The sequence below is a fragment of the Cibotium barometz genome, chromosome 7, assembly GCF_041138505.1.
Source record: "Cibotium barometz isolate CiBa-2024 chromosome 7, ASM4113850v1, whole genome shotgun sequence".
Taxonomy (NCBI): domain Eukaryota; kingdom Viridiplantae; phylum Streptophyta; class Polypodiopsida; order Cyatheales; family Cibotiaceae; genus Cibotium; species Cibotium barometz.
Genome location: NC_141052.1, coordinates 62,753,164 through 62,779,408, shown reverse-complemented (window position 1 = coordinate 62,779,408; position 26,245 = coordinate 62,753,164). Strand labels below are relative to the sequence as shown.

The 26,245-nt window shown below is 44.4% G+C and overlaps 2 protein-coding genes across 2 annotated transcripts; one reads left to right on the top strand and one right to left on the bottom strand.

Annotated features, from left to right (window-relative positions):
* Positions 1 to 402: 402 nt before the first annotated feature.
* On the top strand, positions 403 to 26,245 carry LOC147637298 (uncharacterized). The gene is made up of 13 exons (XM_086800939.1): positions 403 to 1,061; positions 1,498 to 1,873; positions 1,974 to 2,130; positions 2,212 to 2,431; positions 2,604 to 2,657; positions 2,757 to 2,836; positions 21,290 to 21,567; positions 21,739 to 22,119; positions 22,212 to 22,684; positions 22,792 to 22,947; positions 23,064 to 23,165; positions 23,250 to 23,336; positions 23,411 to 26,245. Exons 1-13 carry the CDS (start codon positions 1,059 to 1,061, stop codon positions 25,688 to 25,690), a joined length of 4,647 nt encoding a protein of 1,548 aa, XP_086657065.1. The 5' UTR covers positions 403 to 1,058; the 3' UTR covers positions 25,691 to 26,245.
* LOC147637299 (uncharacterized) lies at positions 19,399 to 19,951 on the bottom strand. The gene is made up of 2 exons (XM_086799937.1): positions 19,940 to 19,951; positions 19,399 to 19,886 (listed from the first exon to the last, which is right to left on the bottom strand). The coding sequence occupies exons 1-2, from the start codon at positions 19,949 to 19,951 to the stop codon at positions 19,497 to 19,499; spliced, it is 402 nt and encodes a 133-aa protein (XP_086656063.1). The 3' UTR covers positions 19,399 to 19,496.

The window sequence follows — 26,245 nt, the reverse complement described above, 5'->3', positions numbered from 1 at the left end:
TTGGAGAAGTTGTGGTGTGCTTTTTGGTTGTGAAACGTGTCGTTTCATGTGATGTGGGGGCCATGCATGGTGGCAAAAGCATTTGTCCGGCCGTGGTTGACTGGTTAGGTCAATGGGCGGAGATGGACGATGGGCAAATGGGTGGGCACCGGCGCCTGGGAGGTGGAAGAGGTGAAACGCACGATGGCATCATGGGTGATGGGGATGGTCATGTGGTTCATTGCCTCGTGCGGGAATGGACTTGGACTTGGAACAAGTAAAAAGTTTTGATCGAGTAGCCTAGCGCCGTTGGATTGGGACCTGGTTTACGGAGGCCGGTCACACGGGCGGCGCTATCACGCTTTTGGAAAGAGTCCGCTGGTTTTTGCCCTCTCTCTCCCCCGTCCCCATCGGTTTCGTCGCACAAACACTCACCGCGGCTGTTTTGGCTTTCTTTTCTCTCTCTTGCTTTCGTCTCTTTCGCTTCTCCGCGTTGCTGCGCCTGCCTGCCCTTCCAAGAGGGGGGCGACGACCAAACCAACGTATTTCTGGTCGTCTTGCCTCCGTTTACACACTTTCAACCAGCCGCCTGCCTGCAGGTAGGGTTATATTCTTCTGTTTGTTTCTCTGCCTCTCCCCTTCTGCCTGTGTATGCGCCATCGACCTCAGTATCCCATCATAAGCGAAGTTCTGCGGAAGGATTGGTGACTGTAGCCGGTAGCATTTCTTCCTTCTTCCCGCCGTTCTTTCCCTTTTGTCCTCCATCGCCTACAGGAAAGATATCTTCACAATGCTGCTTCGCTGATCCCGGAACACGCGGAACGGCAGATCTGGCTTCAAGAAAAACAAGGCCTTTGGGAATTAGACAGGTGGGTTAAGGCGAGAACCAGTTTAAAGCAGGCGCGGAGAGCAGCGTAAGCAGATGAAACCAGGGTGAAAAGGAGGCGACATTAGGATGCGGAAGGCTTTTTGCTTCTTTTTCCAAGGACGGTTGGACCTTGCTCTAGGCAGAAACGGGCCAAGTCGCGACCATTCACGCGGCCTGTTACAGCATCTGGCCTTACAGTGGACTTTCCAGAATGGTAAGTCCTTGTATGTTCGATGCCTCTTTCATGTCTGAAAGACATACAAAATTTATGCTTTGAAGATCAGGTACATGAAGTGCATCAACAAAGCATCGCTTCATCCTTCTTTGGGAAGTTTAGGTCCGCCTTCGTACATTCTTTGAGATGTCCTTTATACCTCTAGAATGTTAAAAGATTGTGCTTTGAGGATCAGGTGAAATTTAGAGAATGTGGTGGTACAGGTGGCACGCATAAATACCTCCTTTGCCCTTCTGGGAAGGACTTTTTTTTTGGGATTCTTTGGTTCAGGTTCATCGATTTTGCCGTCACAATTGATTATCATTGTGTTTGATTTCTTTTCTGCTCCCATTGTGAGTGTGCTTGATTTTCTTTGCTTCTACCATTTTTTGAGTGGCATTGTGCTTGACCTTATTTTATTACCTCCATACGTCAGGTGAAAGGAAGGCTGAGGTTGAGAGGAGAGGATAAGAACGTGCTGGAAGCTCTCAATAAGAAAAACGTTATCATGAAGTACGAGATGAATGTGGATAAGAGGAGCTTTTCTTTATCCTCTTCGGCACGAAGTGGTGGTGATGCTTTGAAGCAACAGGGGCCACTTTTGCAACCTAGAGATGAGAAATCTAGCAAGCTGAAAGATTACTGGAGTGCAAAGAATGAGGCAGTTAAAGTCAAGATTGACAGGCATGGAGCTGGACAGGTAGACTGGATTGATAACATTGCATCATGCCCTGTATATTATCCAACCAAGGAGGAGTTCACAGATCCTCTGCAATACATTCAGAAGATAGCTGCTGATGCCTCCAAATATGGTCAGGCTTTTAGCATCTTTTACAAGCATGGCTTAATTTTTGGAAGTTACCCCTCTTCATTGCAGCGTGCTCTGTCTCATGATGTTTGGGATTTCTGCAGGCATATGCAAGATTGTCTCTCCTGTGGTTGCATCTGTACCAGCAGGAATGGTTTTGACCAAAGAGCAGTCTGGCTTTAAGTTCACCACTAGGGTACAACCAATGAGGCTTTCAAACTGGGATAAGGATGACAGAACTACCTTCCCTATGAGTGGACGGTGAGAAGAACATTCATCTCATGACAGGTCACTACTTTTACGAGGCAGTGATTGAACTGATTGTTTGCCTTATGACTGCAGCCATTACTCCTTGACTGAGTATGAGAAAGTGGCCAACAAAGTTTTTGCTCGCAAATTCTCAACGGCTGCAAGTCTCCCCACCCGATTTGTTGAGGCTGAGTTTTGGAAAGAACTTGTTTTCGGAAAGACACGCACAGTTGAATACGCTTGTGATGTTGAAGGCAGTGCCTTTTCAGGATCTAGCATGGACCCTTTGGGACAAAGCAAGTGGAATTTGAAGGTTTGCCTTTGTTTCTTCTCTCATTAATTTGAGTACTGTCTAGCTGTGGACTGTTGTGTCTGCAAAGGAAAAAAAAACATGTCTGCAGCTAGTTTCCCTTGATGAATGATCTGAAGGTTATGTGTGCTATTAAGTTTGGGATTGACCTTTCTTGTTTGACTGTTTAATACAGGGGATATCTCGACTGGCAAATTCCACTCTGCGCCTTTTGGAAATTGCTATACCAGTATGTCTTCACTATGTTTCAAGGGTTTTTTTTCCAGTGGTTTCCTTTCACATATGTAGGCCAAACAGCTCAAAATATACTGGTTGAAACTTTTTGTAGGGTGTAACAGAACCTATGCTGTACATTGGAATGCTTTTCAGTATGTTCGCATGGCACATCGAAGACCATTATTTGTACAGGTGTACTATTGGAATTTGTGTTTTGAGGACTGCAGTAGGGTCTTTAAGTTGTTTGTTTTTTAGCGTTAAGTTGCAGATTCATTTATTAGTCTATTACACCCTAGATGTGAGAGAGAGCACAAAAGACATGTTGCAAAAAATAAAAGAAAATAAATCTAAACTAACCTTACTCTACACACAAAAATCGACAAAGAGCTACATCTTGGAGAGCTGCATGTAAGTACTTATACACAAGAGGAAGAAAACTTTCTAAATTTATAAAAAACATGTACAATGCTCCTTATAGGAGTTCCATCATGCTAGAAATAGACTAGCATCTAATCTTATCAAAAGTTTCCTAAAAATAAATGCATGAGATCCGACTATCGTTTCAACCATATAATATCCAACTTATCCAACAAGACTTTATTGAAACACAACATTTATCATTGAAAGCGAATGACCATACACAATCTTTGTGAACATTCTGTACAGAGAACGTTTTTTTGGGGAGGAAATTCTAATTTCTCTCAAGGTCTTTGTCAGAACTGGCCTATGTGACTCAAACAAGGTGGTTCCAAATGTAGTGAACGATACGTTTAGTACGTTTGGAAAACGTGTTGAAAAGATTCCAAACATAGTGAACGTTGCCCTCGATATATATATATATATACAAAATTTATAGCTTACTTATAAAATTTTGAAATATGAAGTTTGAAGATTCATCAATGAACATTAAAGCACTTACTAATACTATACAACCTTTAGTTTCAATTTTGTGAGAGAGAGAGAGAGAGAGAGAGAGAGAGAGAGACTTGAGTGCGTGCGGGGGAGAGAGAGAGAGAGAGAGAGAGAGAGAGAGAGTTGAGCGCCGCATAGAGATGCCCGCAGGAGAAGACTTGAGCGCCGCACAGAGGTAGCCACACGCACGTAAGGAAAAGCAAAAAAAAAAAAACGACGTTGACTTGCGTTCGTTTTTTTAACTCTGGATGTAACTATGGACTCAAACATGCAAGTGTTCGTTTAAAATAGGATGTCCTGCACATGTGGGTACTCATGGATGTAGGGCAGCAACTGTAACGGGTGTCATGGGGACAATAGGCAGTATTCGGGCAGGTTGGACATCCAATAGCTGTCCTTTAACCTTACATGCCCAGGAGAGGCACCCAAGGGCCGGGCACATTTTTTGCCTAAATATGAATGCGGTAAATGACTTTTATGAAATTATTTTTGGGCTTGCAAAAGGCTAGCTGACTGGAGGAGTTATGAGCCTACAAAAAGCAGGGCTGGGGTCAGATCTTAGTTGGGTTCAGATCTTAGCATTGAGTCATGGATCTGCAGTGTCAAGTTCCCTTGGAGCAGCCAAGCCTGGATCAACAGTTAGCAGCCCTAGCACAGCAGGCTTTAGCCGTGTACATGTTGGAGCAGCAAGAACAATCAAGTCACATGTTGCAGTAGCTTAGCACAGTGTTCAAGAGTCCAGATCTTAGCAATCATTGTAAATATTCATGCTTTGCTTTTAATAGTTTAGTAGACTATGTGAATCTTCTCTTTGTCTCTCTGTGCGTGAATCAGCGTTAATTACAGCACATAGTCAGCACGCTCTGTCTAGCATGTTATACTTCCCTTTCGTGCGACAAGAAATGGACAGATGTCAACTCATCCCTCAAGGATGGATGTTAGGGAAGTGTGAAGCTGCACATTATGGAGCATACCCTCTTTGAATTAGATTTGCCATGCCATGGCCCGTGCGTATTGCAGATTGTGGACATTGGCAGCCTATGGCTTGCCAAGTTGTACATTCTTTTAGTACTAAATGAATATATTGAAACTCAGCTATCTCTCTCTCTTCTTTCCCATCTCTTGCTTGAGTTTTGCATCTTCATGTTCCAAGGTGTATAGGGCTGAAAAAAGATTCCCAGAGCTTTCGCATGTGATAATTCCTATAATAGAACCTTCAAAAGGTTGTCTTGACTCAGCACCTATGGGCTTCCCTCGTGCTCAGATTTCAGCAATAAACATCAGTTTCCAGCATTTACAGGTCTTGTACCTGGGCCTACATGTGTGTTTTCTATTTGCTTCACTTTCTTTCAAGGGCTGTCCTACAACCTTATGAAAAGGTTAAATTGGGCCTGACGCTCAAGTCTTGGCCACTTGCACACACACTGAGGAGTCGGTTAGGTCTCCTGATTACATAACCACCAAAGGCCACAAAGCAATCCGCTCATTATAGGATGTGTAGCAATTGGTAGATCTATTTGGGCTTTGCATTGATTAAATTTGAAACCATGGTGCTTAACTGTGCTAGGCAACAGGACATGTTGGAAGGTCATGGCCTGGCCGTTTACATACCACATGCATAATAGAAGACTAGGGCCATTATCATCCCTCCACCAGTTTTCGTGGCTTGGAAGGGATTAGAGTGGTGGAGGTTAAGCGCGTAGTGGCGTGAACACTACTGGGATGGGTGGCCTCTCGAGAAGTGGCCCCAAATTTCGAACATGGTATCAGAGCCAGGGAGGGCATGTTGGGATGATGTTAGCGGAGCTGGTTGACTTGCCAATTCCTCTCGGTGGACTTGAACGAAGGCCGAATGCGTGTATGACTAAGAATACGTCATGCTGGTATGCCTGGAGTAATCACTAGCAGGCAGGCATATGCTGGAATAGCCGGGTGACATGTTGCTAAAGAGAATGTGGGGGAGAGGGAGAGCTTTAAACCCTAGCAAGCAAACACACACACACAAGAGAGAGCAAGACATGAGAGATGGATAGCTGAATTTTCTTCTATCTTCTTCTTCTCTACTCAACCAACATAACATAAAGATAAGAGCACACTATATGGGTTAGTACTCAACCACTACAACTGTAACTCGCGACGGGTGCCCGGGGGGCTAGGGCCTTTGACACACTTGTTGATACCGTCAATGCATATTAAAACATTTAAACATGGCCACAGCCGTAACACATATCCATCATCACTTTGCATAAAACATAAAAGCTGGATAAAACATCCACAAATGCTGAAAATGGAGCTTGCACATGTGACACTGCATAGAGGCCGGACTGGGCCGCCCCCCCCCTCCCCCCCCCCCCCCTGAGTATTTTATTACCCAAGGAGAAATATAACATGTACAAGCTTTGAGGGCCTTACTCTCTCCACGGGAGATGCCGGATTATCCATATACAAATGCCATAACACAGCCCAACACGAGGCAACCAAGCCGGAACATAGGCTGTAGAAATGCGAGCCAATAATATAATCCATATACCTCCGTGTGGATACTGATTCTTCCCACGGATCTTCATGCAATAGAGCTGGTACAACAAGTACAACGCTCCATTCAACCGGTATAGCAGGTACAATGGTTGTTACAGTTGGTACAGTGGCTGTTACAGTTGGTACAGTGGCTGGTACAGCAAGTGCAGTGGTTGGTATAGTAGGTACATTGTTGGTACAACAAGTACAAATGACTGGTACAGTAGGTAGTGGCTGGTACAGTAGGTACAGTGGTTGGTATAGCAAGTACAATGGTTGGTACAAGTGGTACAATGGTTGGTACAGTAGGTGCAGTAAGTACAAGGATTGGTACAACAAGTATAGTGGCTAGAAATTATAATAAAATGATTAAATACCCTTGCCTTCAGTATTTCTTCGCGATGAAAGCCTCCAAAACAGTCCCCAATAGCTGGTATTCTTCATGGGCAGCCTTTAAGAAAGAGAGTAGCCATCATTAGGGCAGCCTGTAACGGTGGTAGAGACTAGTGTGCAGCAAGAGAGCCTCCATTAATGAAGAGAGAGGGCTCCAATTTATAGATTTGGGCTCCCATGAGTGAAAATGGAAAGAGAAGGCTATGATGACAAGTGGAGAGCCACACAATAGCTGGAGTGACAAGTGTGAGGCCACTTGTCTCACTTCGATCCACTTTCTAACAAGTGTGAGGCCACCTGTCTCACTTTGATCCACTTTGTTGCCACATGTCCTAATCTAAGAGATGGGTTCTCCCATAATCTTTACTTGCCAACTAGTAGACATTCTGTCATATGCACTTTGCCAACTCTTGGTATCTGCTCAATTCCAGATGTAATGACGTCAGAATTTCCATCGGAGTTGGGCTAAAAATAGGAACTCTCCTAAATTTTAGGAGTGTGGTCCTTTGTATTCTAGGATAATCCCCCATTCCCAAAGCTTGTCCTTTCCAAATATTTAGATATCTTGGAGTCCACCAGACTCTTTTCATACTGGGAAATGTCCAGGCTGGTGACAACAACATACAAGGGTCGGTCCATAATGTGAACCCGACTGAGCTGGCGCTATAACTATGCCAGTCTCTAGTAATCCAAAATGGCTGTCACACAGCCTCTCATTGCACTGGCCGCATATCACCCATAATCTCACCAACCATGCTAGTGGTGTAGATGCGGAAGCTATCACCCAAGCAGGTCATCAATGTCCGCCGTAGCACTAGTTGAGCTCGATATCTCAACACTCCCCCTCGAGGTCAACTCCACACACTGCACTCCAAGTAAGCTCCTAAACCTGTGGAGCTTCTCTGTGCCCAATGCCTTCGTGAAGATGTCAGCTACCTGATCCTCTGTGGTGACATATACCAGATCTACATCTCCTGCAAGAGAACCTTCTCCCTCACAAAGTGATAATGCACCTCAATGTGCTTCGTTCTAGCATGATATACTGGGTTACTGGCCAATAGTATGCTGCTCATGTTGTCACAATATATGACAACTTCCCTATCCACGGGCTCTCCCATGTCACCAAGTAGCTTCTGCAACCAAGTTACCTCACAAGCTGGCATAGCAGCATCCCTGTACTCTGCCTCTGTACTCAACTTCTTGCTGCCCCAACTCACAGCAGCACTTCAAATGAGAACATAAAATGTAACACGCGGAAGCTCTGATAGTCTTCTTTCAGCCCTAAACACTACTGGAAAACATCTGATGCAAAACGCAAATATGGAGAGAGAGTGGAGAGAGAGAGATGTGCTGGAAAATTCAGTATATTTCATATAGTACAAAAAGGGTACTCTAGTTCTACAGCCAGAGGCTGCCTTATAAAAGGTGAACATAACCAAAATCTAGCCTAATACTTGATCCACTCCATAGGGGAGAGAATGATTCTAATAATGAGCACTCTTCCTTTTATAGTAGGCTTGGACACTTTGGTGTACTGGTTGACTGCTGGTCGGCCAATCTTATATGCTTTAAATGCCCTTTTCAATGCTGCCCGACTGGTGGTCTTCTTCGATCCTTAGTCGCCACTGCCGCCTTGTCCTCTGGAGTGCCTGCAGCCGCCTTGCCCCCTCTGGTACAGCCGACAATGTTGGAATTAGGGTTGCAGGAATGCACACACAACTTCAAGAAGATGAGGAAGCTTGAGCACAACACAGTAGTGTATTATGAGTGCCAAAAATGAAAGATTAACAAGCCCTAGAAGATAATGGGCGTATATACAATGCACGGGGGAAAAAACCTCCTAGTGAGGGAAAAAGTGCCCCGGCGGTCCTAAGTGTGTTCACACACATCACTACTATAATATGGTAACAAATCCCCCCTGGAGTGATGCGGTGAACAAGAGCTAGCACTCATGTATAGGGAAGTGTCTAGCTATGTGGACGAATCCACAAAAGGGAGTAAGCCCAAAGCTTTGCGAAAAGCTTCGAACTTCTCACGAGGCAGATCCTTTGTGAAAAGGTCTGCAAGGTTATCCTGTGTTGGCACATAAGCCAAACTGATCTCTCCTGCAGAGAGTCTCTCCCTGACATAATGGTAGTGCACCTCAATGTGCTTCGTACGAGCATGGAACACTGGGTTCCGCGCAACTGCCAATGCGCTCTGACTGTCAGTGAAGATGGTGGTGGCAGATGGCTGCCCAACACCCAAATCAGCCATAAGGCGTCTGAGCCACACACACTCAACCGTAGCTGTGAAAGCTGCCCTGTACTCAGCTTCACAACTAGAAGTGGCCACAGTAGGCTGCTTCTTGCTCAACCATGATATGCATGAGCTTCCAAGCATGAAGCAAAAACCACTCGTGGACACGCGTGTGTCATAACAACCAGCCCAGTCAGAATCTGAAAAAGCATGTAAATCTGGCGGCAATGATCCCCCCTTGGGATAAAACAACCCAAGATGCCGAGTACCACTCAAATAGCGAAAGATACGCTTCACTGCCTGCCAATGCTTAATGCCTGGGCTATGCATAAATCTGCTCACCTGTGAGACTGCAAACTGAATGTCTGGCCTCGTAATGCATACATAAATGAGGCAACCAACAGCTGTCTGATAGAGTGTGACATCAAAGTGATCTCCAGCATCATGAAGACTCAACTTCAAACCTGTCTCCATTGGAGTAGCAATAGGCTTGCAGTCTTCAAGGCCAAATCTCCGCAACAATGTTTCAATATACTTTGTCTGACACAAAGCAATACCTCCATCACACTGCTTAAATTGTATCCCCAAATAATGATGCAAATGCCCCAAATCTGACATCTCAAAAGAGGCATTCAAATCAGCCTTAAAATCAGCAATATGACTCTCATTTGGTCCTGTGAGCAGCATGTCATCGACATAGAGAGCAATGATTAGATGTACACCATCCACACGTTTAACATACAAAGTGCTTTCTGTTGGACTATTCTGAAACCCATGTGCAGTCAAATATGCATGTATTTTTTCATACCAAGCTCCTGGAGCTTGCTTTAAACCATATAAAGCCTTTTTTAACCTGCACACTTTGTTTTCCTGCCCTCTTTGAACAAAACCACGAGGCTGCGATACATACACCTCCTCATGCAAATCTCCATTTAAGAACGCAGTCTTTATGTCCAGCTGATGTACATTCCAACCATTATGAGCTGCTAATGCACAGATGCTACGAACAGTGGTCATACGACATGTGGGAGCAAAAGTCTCATGAAAATCAATGCCCTTCTCTTGAGCATAACCTTTTGCAACAAGCCTAGCCTTATGGCGATCCACTGTGCCATCAGGCTTACGCTTCAATTTGTATACCCACTTAGTGCCAATGGCCTTCTTGCCAGGGGGCAAGTCACATAAAGACCATGTACCATTCTTCATAATAGCATCGTATTCTGCTTGCATAGCAGCCATCCAATTTTCTGAACTTTGTGCCTCATCAAATGAAACAGGCTCACTTTCATCGCACATACTAGAAACAGCCAATGCATAACAATCTGACGCATAAGAGGCACCATGAGAGGCAAAACGAGTGCGACTAGACAAAGGGGCATCCAACTTGCTGTCACGCAAAGTCTGCACCAGCCATCTAGGCATATTCCTAGAGCCCTCAATCTCTTGTCTCTCATCCTCAAGTGCATCATGCACATCTGCATCAGATATAGGCTGATCTGTGCCATCATTTAAAACTTGCATAGGCTGAAAAATTGCCTCATGAGGTATTGCACTTGACTGTGCACCACTGAAAAGAGGCAACAATGTATCATAGACATCACGTGAGCTGATATCTGTCTCCTTAGTACATGAAACCAAGGGCTGAACTGCATCTTCCACAAATACAACATCACGGCTAACCAAAATGCGCTTTGTCTGTGGATGATACAAACGATAGCCTTTGCTCTCAGCACTATATCCAACAAAAATACATTTGACAGCTTTGTCATCCAATTTTCTGCGATGTTGCACAGGCACTAATGCATATGCCAGGCAACCAAAAACACGTAAATGGCCAACAGATGGCTTGCGGCTATGCCAAGCCTCATATGGAGTGACAACCTGTAATGCTTTGGTGGGACACCTGTTTAGTACATAAGTGGCACACATGACAGCCTCAAGCCAAAAACCATGTGGTAGACTTTGACTCTTAACCATACATCTTGCCATTTCCATGAGAGACCTGTTTTTTCTCTCAGCCACACCATTTTGCTGTGGTGTATACGGCACTGTACATTGGTGTTTTATCCCACGCTCAGCCAGAAATGCATTAAATTCTGAAGACATATACTCCCCCCCTCGATCTGAACGGAGGGTGCCCATCTTACTTTCTGACACATTTTCAGCCATAACCAAAAACTGTTTGAAGCACAAAAACACTTCGGACTTTGCCTTCAAAGGATATACCCATGCATGCCTGGTAAAATCATCAATGAAAGTCACGAAGTAAAGGTAGTTTCCAAATGATGGAGTTTGCATGGGACCACAAACATCACTGTGAACAAGCTGCAATCTGCGTTCAGCTCTCACTGATCCATCTTTGGGAAAGGAAGCACGCTGCATTTTACCCAATATGCAGCCCTCACAAACATGCTTGACAGGTGCCTCAAGCTTAGGCAAAGAAGACACCATTTCAGATTTCTGCAGGCGCAGCAAACTTGCAAAATTCAGATGACCAAAACGTGCATGCCACAGTTTTGCATTTGAAATAGCCTGCGTATCCATAATAGCACATGCTGAATCCTCTACACATTTGCCATCCATATTGAGCTTATACAGCCCTCGACATAGTGAACCAGATGCTACAATGATGTCACCACAAGAGAGATCATGAACAGTACATCTGTCATCCACAAATTTTACAACCAAACCTGTTTTGGCAAATGCGGAGACTGACAGCAGATTCTTTTTGATCCCTGGCACATACAATGCATCAAAAAGTGTAAAGGTGTTGCAATTTGCAACATTCAGCACAATCTGTCCAACTCCTTTAACGGGATAAGAGGAGTTATTGGCACAAGTGACAGTATTCTCTGTGGGAGCAGACTCAAGGAAAGTGAATAAACTGCGCTGCGAGGTGATATGCTTAGTGGCACCACTGTCAAAGTACCATACATCTGAATCTACTGCAGACATACATGTGTCATGCAAAGATGGGTCATAACTGCACTGCGCATTGAATGCCCATTCTGTATCTTGAACAACATTAGCAGATTCATTGTTAGAAGGAGAGGCATCTGCAACAGCCATACCAGCCTCTTTCTTCTTAGCCTCTTTCGCAGCCAGCTTAGGACACGCTTTGATGACATGATCATTTCCCTTACAGTACTTGCAAAATGTCTTCTGTTTGTCACCCTTCTTCTCATCTTTGTCTTCCTTCTTTGGTTGCGCAGCATTTGCAGATTTCTGCTTACTAGAAGAAAAGACATCTTTACCTTTCCCGCTTCTCTGACTAGCAACGAAAGCTTGATCTGCGACACGCATAATATTCCTGTTTTGCCTTGACTGGTCTTCTTGCAGCAAAACAGAAACTAACTCCTCAAATGATAAGGCATTGGGATTGCCTTTCATCATCAAGCGAAGAGTGGAAGCAAAACCCTGATAAGAATCGGGTAGACCATTCAAAACAGTCTGCACAAGTGAACTGTCTGACAGGATTTCATCTGCAGAAATGAGCTGCTCTTTGAAATCCTTGATCTTTGTCAAAAAGCTATCCATAGAATCACCTTCGTTCATATGCTCACTCTCCAACTGTTTTCGGAGGTAAGCAACACGAGCCTCATTTCTTGCCTGATACAATGTGGCAAGTACATCCCAAGCATCCTTAGAAGTCCTGCAGGAGCGAATATGTGGGATAATGGTACGTTTGACAGACAGCGCAATCAAGGCATGAGCCTGCGCATCTCTACCATCCCAACGAATCTGCTCTGCTGAAAGTGGTGGTTCTCGAACAGCTGCTACAGCACTTGTGCCTGCACCATCATCAACAGTACCTGTTTCTGATGTGTTTGCAGCATTCCCAGCCACAATAGGACGTGCATCAATACCCTGCACAATGTTCCATAACCCCTTTGCTACCAATACATGTCGCATCATATATGCCCACAATGGATAGTTGGTGCCATCCAACTTATCCTCAGCAGCCAACATGCGGAATACATCATTGTTGTCAGCCATGGCCAATGACTGTACTACTAGATGTAAATGCTGTCTGTAAGAGGTAAACCTGTATAAAATCGACCTGTGCTATGCAGCACAGCCCAAAACAGACGAATGGGCACCTGTCCTGCAGATTTTAATCTTGACAGAAAATCTGCACAGTAGGACGATTTTGCCTGCGCAGTACTTGGAATGCAAAAACGGAGGGCGAAATGACTTCAGATCAAAATTCTGAAACGAACGAGCCCCACGGGCTCTCCCACGGCATATACTAACCTGCAGACGCTCGTGAAACCTCGTCGCAATCGGAGGAGATGAAGCGGCAGGTGCCGGTGATGCTGCCCGGGAGGAGGAAGCCTGCTCTGATACCAATTGTTGGAATTAGGGTTGCAGGAATGCACACACAACTTCAAGAAGATGAGGAAGCTTGAGCACAACACAGTAGTGTATTATGAGTGCCAAAAATGAAAGATTAACAAGCCCTAGAAGATAATGGGCGTATATACAATGCACGGGGGAAAAAACCTCCTAGTGAGGGAAAAAGTGCCCCGGCGGTCCTAAGTGTGTTCACACACATCACTACTATAATATGGTAACAGACAACACCAAGTCATGCAGCCGACAGGGTTTTTTCCCTTGCTCATCATGTGCCGGCTCCTGCCTTCCTCTGGTTCAGCCGATCCCATGTCCTGGCTTCTAACGCATGGTTATGAAGCTCCTCCAGGCCTTGCTCTGAATGCCTCTTGTGCTCCTATCTGGTTCATAGTCTTTATCTGGCTGCCTTTTCTGGATCAGCGTCTGAAGTTTGTCCATGGCATTGATCATGCACATGACATAAAACCACTGGTAGATCACCTGTCTGCAATACTACCAGCCTAATCAGCATCTGTGTACCCATGCAACTGCATCGCTGTACCGGTCTCATAGAAAAGTCCATAATCAACTGTGGACTTAATGTAGTTGAGGATCCGTCTAGCTGCATCCAAGTGTGGCTTCCTAGGGGCCTGCATAAACTGACTCACAAGTCCAACAACATAGTTCAAGTCTGGCCTTGTAATGTCATGTAGATCAAACTATCCACTATGCGCCTGTATGTAGTGGGGTCCTCCAAAAGCTCACCTATATCTGCGGAAAGCTTTGTGTTCTGCTCCAATGGCACTGAAATAGGCTTACAACTTGTCATATCATACTTGGACAATATGTCCATGATGGGGAGAAAACAGAATTAGGGTTTAGAGTTCATTCATGGGAGACATACACAGAGAAGCAAGGGAGAGAGAGAGAGAGAGAGTTGTGGGGATAAGTCAACTCATGAAGCATGAGTGTGTGACTCCCCTATCACACATGTATATTGCACTAGTACACATAGTGCACTTAGTACATTAAAAGTACTAAGTGTACTATGTACTATAACTTATGGGCTTGTACACACTATAAGGGTGGGCATAACGCCTTTACCCCAACAACCTCCCACTTAAAGGCAAAGTGCCCTTAAGTAAAGGAAAAGAAAAAATCAGCATGTACATGATAATATACAAGGCCATATCAAGGCTGAAAATGGCCTCATCCAATGCCCATCAAGTGTCTGCAATGAGCAAACCGCTCCGGAGGCAAACTCTTCGTCAACAGATCAGCCGGGTTGTCATCCGTATGAATCTTAACAAGCTGAATTTGCTTGTTCTCTATCACCTCTCTGATGAAGTGATACTTCACATCCACATGCTTCGTCTTTGCATGAAAGACAGGGTTCTTTGCCAACTGGATGGCACTCTGACTATCACAATGCAACAATGGAATATTCCCTGTATAGCCCAAATCAACCACTAACCGAGATAGCCATAATGCCTCCTTGCAAGCCTCTGTGGCTGCAATGTACTCGGCCTCTGTAGTAGATAAGGCAGTGCACTTCTGCATCCTGGATATCCATGACACAGCACCTCCTGTGAATGTAAATACATAACCGGTAGTAGACTTCCGGTTATCTGGATGACCGGCATAATCCGAATCCGTGTAACCATGCACTAATGCATCCTGTTTGCCAAAACATATGCACATATCCTGTGTGCCCTTCAGGTATCTCATGACACCTTTCACTGCTTCCCAATGCTTCTTGCCAGGGTTGGCCATGTATCTAGAAACCACTCCCACTGCAAATGCAATGTCCGGCCTAGTAGCAACCATGGCATACATGAGACTGCCACAAGCTGAAGCATACGGAATCTTGGCCATATCAGCCCTGTCACTATCCGACTATGGGCTGTCCATAGCACTGAGTTTCACATATGGAGGCAAAGGAGTACTAGCTTTCTTCCCCCCGTCCATATTGAACCTCTGCAAGACTTTGCCAATGTATTCCTTCTGAGACAAATACAACACATGCTGATTTCTGTCCCGAAGTATCCGCATACCCAAGATGTGATTTGCATCACCCAAATCCTTCATATCAAAGGTTTGATGCAGCCTCTGCTTCAAGGCATCCATCTCTTTACGAGATTTCCCGGCAATCAACATATCATCAACATACAAGATGAGGATCAATAGACTGCCATCCAAAGCTTTCTTGGTGTACAAGCAGTGATCTATGTCACTTCTCCTGAATTTCTGAGATTTCATGAATGTATCAAATTTATGATACCATTCTCTTGGTGCCTGTTTGAGCCCATAAAGACTCTTTTTCAGCTTACATACAAGCTTCTCCTTTCCACTTACTGCATAACCCTCTGGCTGCTGCATATATATCTCCTCATGGAGATCACCGTGAAGAAAAGCAGTCTTCACATCCATCTGAATCAAGTCCAGATCATCATGTGCAACCAAAGCCAACACAGCTCTAAGTGTGGTCATTTTGACCACTGGAGAGAAGATCTCATCAAAGTCCACACCATATTCCTGCTTGAAGCCCTTAGCCACTAACCTGGCTTTGTATCTTGGCTTTGCATCTGATGCAACTTTGAGCCTGTATACCCACTTGCATGGCAAAACCTTCTTGCCTGCAGGCAAATGCACCAACTTCCATGTTTCATTTTTATGCAGAGAATCCATCTCTGACTTCATGGCACGCTCCCATAGAGCTTTGTCTGCCCTCTGTAAAGCCTCCTTATAACATGAGGGCTCCCCACAGTCAGTGAGCATCAAGTAGTCAACCCCTGGAACAAACCTGTCAGGGGCTCTGGAGGGTCTAGTGGACCTCCGTACCCAATGACCATCATTTGCAGGTTGCTGTCCAGCCTGCATATCACCCATTGGTGGCTCCTGTTCCATGCCATAAGGCTGAAAAATCATGCCCGGTATCTCCTCCAACTGTGGTATATCCATAGGGATAACTTCTGCCATCTCTGGCTGTCCATTTGGACCATTTTCAGCACCATTTAAGGGCTGGTTTTCCTGCTGTAATGGCTGATTTACAGCCCTTTGTTGTTGTCCATGATGTCCATCATCATCAAAGATGACTCTGCCAGGCTCCTGTTGCCTTGCAGGCTCCTTATACATGCATGTTTCATCAAAAATGACATCATTGCTGCGTATGATCTTTCTATTCATGGGATCCCAAAGTCTATACCCCATTTCACCTCTGTCACCATATCCTAGGAATATGCATTTGTGAGACTTAGGATCAAGTTTGGTGCGCATTTCCCTGCGTATGTGCACGTACGCAACGCAACCAAACACTCTCAAGTGCTTGTATGACGGAGGCTTCCCTGTCCATACTTCTTCTGGCACTTTCCCACCAAGCCTCGTGTTAGGTGACCTGTTTATAAGGTGAACGGCTGTCATAACAGCTTCAGCCCAAAAACCATGAGGTAATGCAGCATGTGACAACATAGAACGGACCTTCTCCTGTATGGTCCTGTTCATGTCCTGAAACTGTTTGGACGTATACTCTCCACCATTGTCGGAACGCAAAGCCTTCAGTGTTTTGCCAGTTTGATTCTCAACAAGAGCAACAAACTTCTGAAACACTGAGAATGTATCACTCTTCAAACGAAGAGGATAAACCCACATCTTGCGTGTGGCATCATCTATAAAAGACACAAAATATTTTGCCCCTCCCAAAGAAAGCTGAGGCATCTCACATACATCTGTATGCACAAGCTCTAACTGAGCATCTTTCTGACCAAGAGCTTTCTTGTGGGGGGACTGTAGTTGCCTACCATATATACAATGCTCACAAAACTGAAAACTTGAAAACTTTAGAGAAGGCAAGTAACCCAAACGAGACAATTGCTCCATTCCTTTGACACTCATGTGTCCCAGCCGGCTATGCCACATAGAAATTTCCGGCAGCTCGGTTGCATTTACATTAGCATGGTGACAAACACCTGCATGCATGAAATAAAGAGTGTCCACCTTAGAGCCTCTGGCAACAACCAGTGAGCCCTTACTAATTTTCCACTTTCCACTACCAAATGTGGTAACATAATCAGCATCATCAAGCTGTCCAGTAGAAAGCAGATTCTTCTTGATCTCAGGCACATGCCTGACATCATGGAGCATAAGCTGTGAGCCATCTGAAAATACAAGCCTCACATCACCTCTGCCAAGTATCTTGCATGCATGGTTATCACCCAAATAAACCACTCCTTCATTGCCAACAGTGTACCTGACAAACAAGTCTCTGCAACCTGTGACATGAAAGGAGGCACCTGAATCAATGATCCATGAGTGCATACCATGACCACCTGTAAGAAGTGAATGGGCATCAAGTGAAGAAGTAAATAGGACCTCATCCTCACTGCCACCTGCATGTGACACATTGATTTCTTCAATCTTGACTCCACTTTTGCCCTTTGGCTTTACATCTTTGGCTTCATCCTTCTCTTTGTCTTTGCCTTTTCCCTTTTCTTTTTGATCATTTTTCCATTTGTAGCATTGCTTTTTAATGTGTCCCTTCTTGCCACAATAATGGCATTCCAAATCCTTTTTGGAGCAAGACTTGCTCCTTCCCCTTTCTTGGCTTTTCCCCCTTTGCTGGGATCTCCCACGTGCATTCATTGCATTGGACTTTCCAACAGAGTTGTTCTTCCTGTTCATCTCTTCTTGAAGAAGAGCACCCTCAACATCTGCATATGACAGCATAGCATTCGAATTGCTAGTGGCTGTCCTGAATGTGTCCCAACTCTCTGGCAAAGTGCATAACAAAAAAGTGGCTTTGAACTCATCGTCCATTGCCAACTTTTGATTAATGACTTGGCTGACAATACCATTAAACTCATTGAGATGGGCTGTCATAGATGCCCCTTCCTTCATCTGAAGACCTATGAGTTTCTTCAACCAATACACTTTGCTTGAGGCACTTTGTTGGGCATACAAGTCCTGCAATCTCTGCCACATTCCCCAAGCTGTCTTCTCTTCACGAATGCTGAAAAGTAATGAGTCTGACACAGACAACATGATAGTAGATCTTGCCAGCTCATCCATATCTTCCCACTCTTCAGCAGTAAGAGAAGCGGGCATCACACCCCTTTCTTTGATAGGCTTATGCTGCTTTTTCTGGAGCAACACATTGTAGCACTGGGTTTGCCAAATATCATAGTTATGCGATCCTTCAAGCTTCTTGATGTGAAGCAATGAAGAGCTCTCACCTGTGGTTGCCATAGCAAAATGCAACCTGTCAATGCCTGACTCCCTGCAAATGTGCAAACACTGCACCAAAAGCACACAAAGTGCTCACAGTTTTTTTTTTCTCCCAAAGTTTATCTCCCACTGCGGAAGCAAGAATGCAACTTTTCTCCCACTTTTTGTGATGAAATCACCAAAATCTGGTTGCTGCAGATTTTGGACAGCACTTTAAATGTGCTCTTTTGCCCTTCCAAAGTACTGTACAGCAGTACCAAGTGCTCACCAATGATGTACCAAACCTGTCCCGGCAAGTACAGCAGTTGAAATTGAACCTTTTGGTCACTCAAAACAGTGTACAGCCATGCCAAAACTTGCACAAAGCTGTGCCAAATCTGTACCAGCAGGTACAGTAGCAATAAATGCTCTCCTGGCTGTCCAAATGAGTGAAAATCAGATTTTTACAGTCCTGTACACTGCATAAAACAGTCCCGAACAGAAATTGGGCAAAAGCTCCTTGACTGCAAGCTGATTTTTGAGGATTCAAGGCATAAATGTCTTGCCTGCTGCTTTGCCAAGCTCAACAAGCATGAAAACTTGAAAAGCCCCTTGATTTAAGATCAATTTCTGATCATACATGGTACATTGACGCACATGAAGGCATCCAGAGTGTTCACGATGCTTCCCCCTGGCCACATATACATCCAATACATGAAAGCCCCTTGATTTACAGGCACATTGAGTGCTTGTAAGGCATCAGCACATTATCCACAGCATCAAATGCGATTGCCTGCATGCAAATCAACCAAATCGGCACAAAAGCCCCTTGATTTGCACTTCAATGTGCTGCAATTTTGCTAAAATGTGCGATTTTTCACATCATACAGCATGTATGAGTGCTTAATTGCACAATTACATCAAAAGCCCCAAATTTCAACATCCAATTTCCTGCAAATTGATCCTGATTGTGACCAATTTCCTGCAAATTGATCCTGATTGTGACCAATGTCACCCAATTTTGCCAATTTTGCTCAAAATTGAGCAATTCGACACCTGTATCTGCTCAATTGTTGATTGTACTTGCTCAATTGCAAATCCCAAAAAAAATTTGAGGAAAATACCTTGTAATTTTTTGATTTTTTTCTCTGATTTGCAGGCGAATTTGGTGCTGTAGTTCGCTTCTGGCCTCTTCACACACAGGCTAATGGAGAGTCGAGATGCTGCCTGCCTGTGTCAGAGATTCGAAGGACACCTGCTCTCATGTCTTGGCCTTGAGGGAGTTGTTCTCCTTAACTCTCCTGCGGTTGTCCAGCTTGACAAAGCGCTGGAGCTCCTGCATGGTCATGACCTCGGGGTTACGACGCTCGAGCTCGCTGAGGGGTAGAGGACGGTGGAGAAGGGTGAAGAGCCAAGCAAGATAGTCAGCGTCGGGGCGGATGGAAGGGTCGGCACCCTCCTTCAAAATGTTGGCGCCCAGCACGGCCTTGGCCCGGATCTCCTTGTCCACGGTCGGGCCCACGGGGGTCTCTGCTTTGACCTTCTTGGACTTGGCAGGGGAGGCCTTGGTGGCGGCCTTGCCACCGCCGGCTACCCTCAGGCGCAGGCTGGACTGTACCACCCTGCCGCGAACTCCTCCGCCTAGACCTCGCTACACGTGTTTGTTACCACACTCGCCTGACAGCTTCGCTTGCGTATCTTTACGCCATCGCTCATAGCGCCACTCGCCTAGGTGTGCGCTTATGTTCTCTCCAACGCCCGCCACTTCTGTTTCGGCTCACCTGCCTGCACTTCACGCCAGGTGCTATAGTCTGAGTATAGACCCAGCAGCCTTCGCTTCTACTCCAGTTGGCCAGGCGTCTAGCGTTCAACGCTCAGCCAGACAGCACACGCCTGTTGTTGGTGCGCTTCGTTCACATCCACAAAGCTGAGAAGAGAAGAACTACGTGCCTGATTGCTGCCTATTGCGCCTGACTCCTTGCTCTGATACCAGTTGATGGGGAGAAAACAGAATTAGGGTTTAGAGTTCATTCATGGGAGACATACACAGAGAAGCAAGGGAGAGAGAGAGAGAGAGAGTTGTGGGGATAAGTCAACTCATGAAGCATGAGTGTGTGACTCCCCTATCACACATGTATATTGCACTAGTACACATAGTGCACTTAGTACATTAAAAGTACTAAGTGTACTATGTACTATAACTTATGGGCTTGTACACACTATAAGGGTGGGCATAACGCCTTTACCCCAACAGTCCAAGCCATCCTCTGCAATAGAAAAATGCCATGAGGTGATCCCACCACCTCTATGCCCAAGAAATACCGCAGCTCATCTAAATCCTTCATCTCAAACTTCTGCTTCAAAAGCGTCCTGACATCATGTATGGCTGCATCACTATCACCAATGATAATCAAGTCATCCACATAGAAGACTAATAGCATGATCTCTCTATCTGTCTTTTTTACATATAGTGAAAAATCTGCATTGAAAATCTGAAATGCAATGGTAACAAGATACTTCCCGATCTTGTTTGACCATGCTTTGGGTGCCTGCTTTAAGCCATACAAGGCTTTGCGTAACCTGGACACAAAATCTGGATGTGCATCACTCTCATAACCTGGTGGCTGCATCATGTACACTTCTTCTTGCAAATCACCATGCAAGAAAGCATTCTTTACATCCATTTGATGTAAAGAACACGTGTAATCACATTGAGATCAGGCCTCTCAACTAGATACGTTGGTACAAATACGGAACTTCATGTAGTGGGATAGTAGGAGGAGGGGATGCTATTTTCAAGTTTGCTAACGTTTTTATTGAGTTAAAACTATAGACTCTATTTATAAAAGTAGGTTGCTTTCATCAAACTTGCTTTCTTGGTTTTGCCTTGCATGCTGTCATAAAACAAGGGGCAGCTTTAGCGTTTGGCCGTTTTCTTGAGCACAAAGGGGTTTTAAACATTATTTGATGACCTACTCGATCGTGTTTGCTAGTCAGGTCATACTTTTTTCTTCTTTGACTATGTTTTAATTAGGTTCTTATTGATTTCTTCAGCATCAATTATCATCACTGTGGTGCACCAAAGACTTGGTATGGTGTCCCTGGAACTTCTGCTCCGGATTTTGAAAAGGTTGTGCAAGAGCACGTGTATGATTTGGAAATGCTGAAGGATGAAGGAAAAGGTGCAGAATTTGATCTTCTTTTAGGAAAGACGACAATGTTTGCTCCAAAGCTTCTTTCAGAGCATGGTGTGCCTGTTTTTAGAGCTGTACAAAATCCAGGGGAATTTGTCATCACTTTTCCCCGGGCCTATCATGCAGGATTTAGTCATGGTATGGAATCACCTTGAATTTTCTTAAATCAATGATTAGTAATCAAATGCCCGGCTACTCCCCCCACTTGATTCAGCAGGCATTGAAATTTTTGACAGCAGATGTTATATGCTTTACAAAAGTTTGTTCTTAGTGTAATCATTATTGAAAACTGGGTGGGTTGCATTTCAGGCTTCAATTGTGGAGAGGCTGTCAATTTTGCAATGGCAGATTGGTTTCCTTTTGGAGCTGCAGCTTGCTTGCGGTATGAGTTTCTTAATCGTGTCCCTCTGCTGCCCCATGAAGAGCTTCTTTGCAAAGAAGCCATGAGCATATATCAGACAGGCAGATGTTCTCATGAAGATCGAAATTGTGAACAACAAAATTGTGTGAAAGTGGCTTTTGTGGCTTTGATGCGGTCCCAGATTCAAGTTCAATTGTTTCTTAGGCAGCGAGGAGCTAAAATAACCACCTCAAATTTTATCAATGTGCTTTGTGACCTTTGCAAGCATACTTGCTATGTTGCTTATACCACTTGCAAGTGTTTTCCTGAACCTACATGTTTCAATCACGGTAATATTTCTTGGACATGGCATTAGTCAATGGTGTTTCGGGGAATGTGCTAATAGTACATAACTGTAATATTTCTGTGCTTGTTTTTACAGGCAGAGTTTTTAGTAGTTGTACTTGCGGAGATGACCGTTCTATATTCATACGAGATGACTTGGCAGACCTTGAAGCAGCAGCGCAGAAGTATGAGTGCGAGGATGGAATAATGAGTCAAGTGCTTAAGGGACCTTCTATCAGTGATTCTTTTGTGGTGGATGATTGCAGCCCTGTATTCAGTGAGGATTGTGAAGGAATGCACTCGGAAAGATCCTCATCAACACAACCAAAAGCCTCAAATGGTCTATGTAAGATCCCATTGCAGGGAGAAAAAAGGCGGAACTTGTGCTATGAAAGTAGTTTTGTCCAATCAGAATCTTGTGGTGGAGCAGCATCCTCAGATTGCAAACAAGGCCAAGAAGAAGAGGAGTCCGATTCAGAGGCTTTTAGAGTGAAGCGAAGGAGGGTGTTGCCTCTACGCAGCAAACGGTTCCAAGTTGATGAACAAGGAATTACACCGAAGAAATCTTCGGTATGGACAGCTTTTTTTAAACTGTAGTTCAGAGTAAGATACATTTTGGTCATGTCTTTGATGGGTTTTTTACAGTCTTTGAGCTAATTAAGCGTTCAATCAAACAGATTGTGGTCTTGGATAGTGAGAAGAAGCTCCCGATTGACCATGTTAGTGTACACAGAGATGGAAACGGAAAAACACCTGCTTCTATGATCAAAGGGTACCAAGTTCTAGTTCACAATGTGATTAGTGAACTTGATATTAAAGGTTCCACTGAAGAAGTAAGCCAACCTTCTTTTTTTTGGTCCGTGTTCATGCACATTAGTTTAGCTGTGCCGCGTTGCTCTGCAATGTTGATGTCTCTTCTCTTTTTTGGTCTGTTTTGAATGTATTACAGGTGATTGGCCGGTGGCAGCGTGATGCTAGGAGCCTAGGCATGACCTTGAAGACTAAACAGGTCACATTAGCAGGCAAAAATGTGGAGGCCTTATCATTGAAGGTAAGGTTTTGTGGTAGACAACTTGCAGGGCAGATTCCTTTCTTGGCAGATTTTGAGTGTTTGTGACAATTTATCTTTTTGCAGAGTTGTAAGTGTTTGAAACAACTCTTGTCAGAAGAAGAGGCAGGGAAACTTGAGATGCTGATGCAACGAAACAGTGGATTTTCCAAGGTACTTATGGTGATTGAAAGCAAAGATGTAGTGGGGAACATATCTTGGATTCTGAATTTATTTAATTGTTCCAGGTGGATCCTAGCTGCAGTAACCAGGGAAACTTTGTTGTTGAGCGAACTTCCTCCAAGCCAGACCAACCAACTGTAACTAGTGCTGACGAGCATGCATCGGGTTCAGTTGCATACAAAGAGAAGTTAGTTTGGGCTAGTCAAAATGATGCCAATCAAAGGATTGATAGAAGCAAGGAAAGAGGATTGCCCAAAAAAAGGCAAAAATTACAGGGTGCATTTTCAGAAACTAATGTTTTGGACTCCTGTGATGTACTAAAAAGAGAAAAGGCTACCTCCAACATGGAACAATGTTCCCCACCTGAGTCGTCAGAAATTAACAAGGAAAAGAAGCTGGTTGTAAAAAACAAAAACACAGATTTTGGAACCTCATCCAAGCCAATGTTGGGCTCAGCAATGTCCAGTGGAGAAGCTATGAATGATACTGAAAGCCAAGACAGGAAGCAAGATCAGAAAGTTAGTCGCTTGAAAGTGAAAGGTCCTTCACCACCTGTCTCGACTGATGGGATTGTACCCATGGTGAAGGAGGCAAGGCAAACTGCAGACCACGGACCTTCAAATAAGGATGATTTGTTTAAGGTTGAAAGTAATGCAGAGCTGAATACACCTACAACTACATGTGCTGACAAAGGGATAGTCCGGTCTGTGAATGGTGATTTCTCCAAGCAACTTCTTGGTGAAGCGGTAAAGACCGAAACAGACCTTGCAGTTAAGAATAGAAGAGACTTTCCATTAGGCCCAACAGCTGACACAAAGCCATTGCAAGCCCATGGTAAACCAAGGACAGACAGTACCTTGGAATCAGAGCCAAAGAAGGTACTTGTCATTCATCTTAACCGAAAGGTTGAGCAATCGAAGAGAAAAATGGTTGCATGCAGTGTAGACAATTTGCATGATAAAGAGGAGGAGAATAGCATTCTAGGAAACATATTGGATCAGGCAGAGATACGTGAAGCAAAACCAGTAACTTGGCATTTGAATCAGGAAGCGGAAAGTTCCTGTGTTGGTCAGGGTGGGGATGGTAGGTGTTCTCCTGTGGAGCACTATGCAGTCGATGGATCATGTTTATATGGTGTCTCGGTGCAAAATGGTTCAAAGCATACAGCTATGGCTGAATACTGTTGGAAAGAATCTGATCTACCACCTGAAGGCCTGTTAGAAGAGGGAGAGCTGAGAGAGGGGCAGAGAGGAACTGGAAATTCCGTGGGTTCACAGTATGGTGATGGTTTTCTGTTAAATGAGGTTGGTCATGAAGTTAGCAAGTTTTCTTCAAATCTTGAATCGGAAAGTTATGGGATGAACAGTCAGAAATCTATGGAAAGGAGCTTACATGCAGATTGTTTCCTTGCAGCGCCTGTAGACTGTTCAGGCTTGAATGGCCATTCTCCTTTTGCCACTAAGGGGGAGAATGAACACTGGCCTTGTGAAAGCTTGGAGGCTATGTCACAACAATTTGATGCTGCTAAAACATGCTCTCCTCATGCAGAAATGGAAAATTACCGTGCGGGATGGTGTTACCGGCAAAAAAGTGAGCTTTCTCTGCAGGTAAGGGATGGATCGTTTAGAGGATTGCCTCCTACAGATGCAGGTCTGTCTAGAGAGTATGCAGATCCTGTTTTTGAGAAAGATTTTTACAGTGCTGGATCAGGTGGCTGTCTAGTTTACCCAAGTGATAGCCCATCTAGTAATTTTTTAGATGAATCGCTATATGAGGCAGAAGATCAAACAGGCGCTAAGGATGAACTGCATTTAGGCCAGGATATCAAGTGGAGTAATTCTGGTCAGGGACGAGATTTTCCTTCACCGTATTCTACTAATGTTATTGACAAGACTGGACCAGCAGCTACTCTGAGCAAAAGCCACAGGTTCGGACCCATGTCAAGGCTTGCTTCAAGGAGCATGCCATCGTTCAAACCCAAGTCTTTCCATCAAAATCATCATCCCCACATGGATAGTTTTAGGTCTTTCAAGTATTCTCGTTTCTCTCAAGGGAAGGAGAAAACGCCATATAACTACGTTGGAAGCAGGCCACAGAGGTCCTATACCCATGGTTGGAGGAATGATGACTTTAAAATTGAAGGAAGTTTTCCTGCCAACAATCTTAGAATTAAGGGAGCGTTTGACAGATCACTGATAGGATTTGTAGCAAGCAATCCGGCAGGATCATGCTATGATGAGGCTTATGACCCTGCAGAGTGGGAAATATCTCCTGTGCAAAACCGTCGGCAGTATTCTGCTGCTCGAAATTATGTTCCTTCTGCACGGTCTGGAAGGAGGCTTTGAGGTCTCTGGTAGCATCCATGTGACTTCGGCTAATTATTCTGACTTTAAAAGGTAGCATGCCTGTATATTTCTTGAACACAGATAGAAACAGAAGCTAACACTAACCACAATTCTTCAGAGGTCTTTTCATGCAGGATATGGCTACAGTATCAAGAGTGCCTTTTGTTGGTCTAACCTCCGTTCCCCATTGTTAGAAAGTCCCTGGGATAAATATCCTCTTATACTTGGGTCATTCTTGAGAAAAAGAATTCTTTGTTTTTTCCGCAGTGCTTAAGCACTTGTATCTGAATAAGTGCATGACAATCATGCACAATGTTCGTGGATTCATTCCATGCTCCAAATGGAACATGTTGCTCACTAGAAGTTTGCAGATTGCTGTTGATGATGAACACTTCATTGTATGATGATTATGAACGAAGATGATGAGGGCACCATTACCATTTGACATGGAAAGAAAAACTGGTTCTTCCCATTCAGGGTGACAAATTGGTTCAAGTTGTAATTGTTTCCTCATACACAATCGATTTCAATATTCAAGATCATTCTTAAAAGAAA

What these genes read in the sequence shown, in the direction of transcription:
- LOC147637298 (XM_086800939.1), top strand. An exon ending in TGCTGATGCCTCCAAATATG is followed by an intron (nt 1,874 to 1,973) that starts GTCAGGCTTTTA and finishes GGATTTCTGCAG; the next exon opens with GCATATGCAAGATTGTCTCT. An exon ending in AAAGCAAGTGGAATTTGAAG is followed by an intron (nt 2,432 to 2,603) that starts GTTTGCCTTTGT and finishes TGTTTAATACAG; the next exon opens with GGGATATCTCGACTGGCAAA.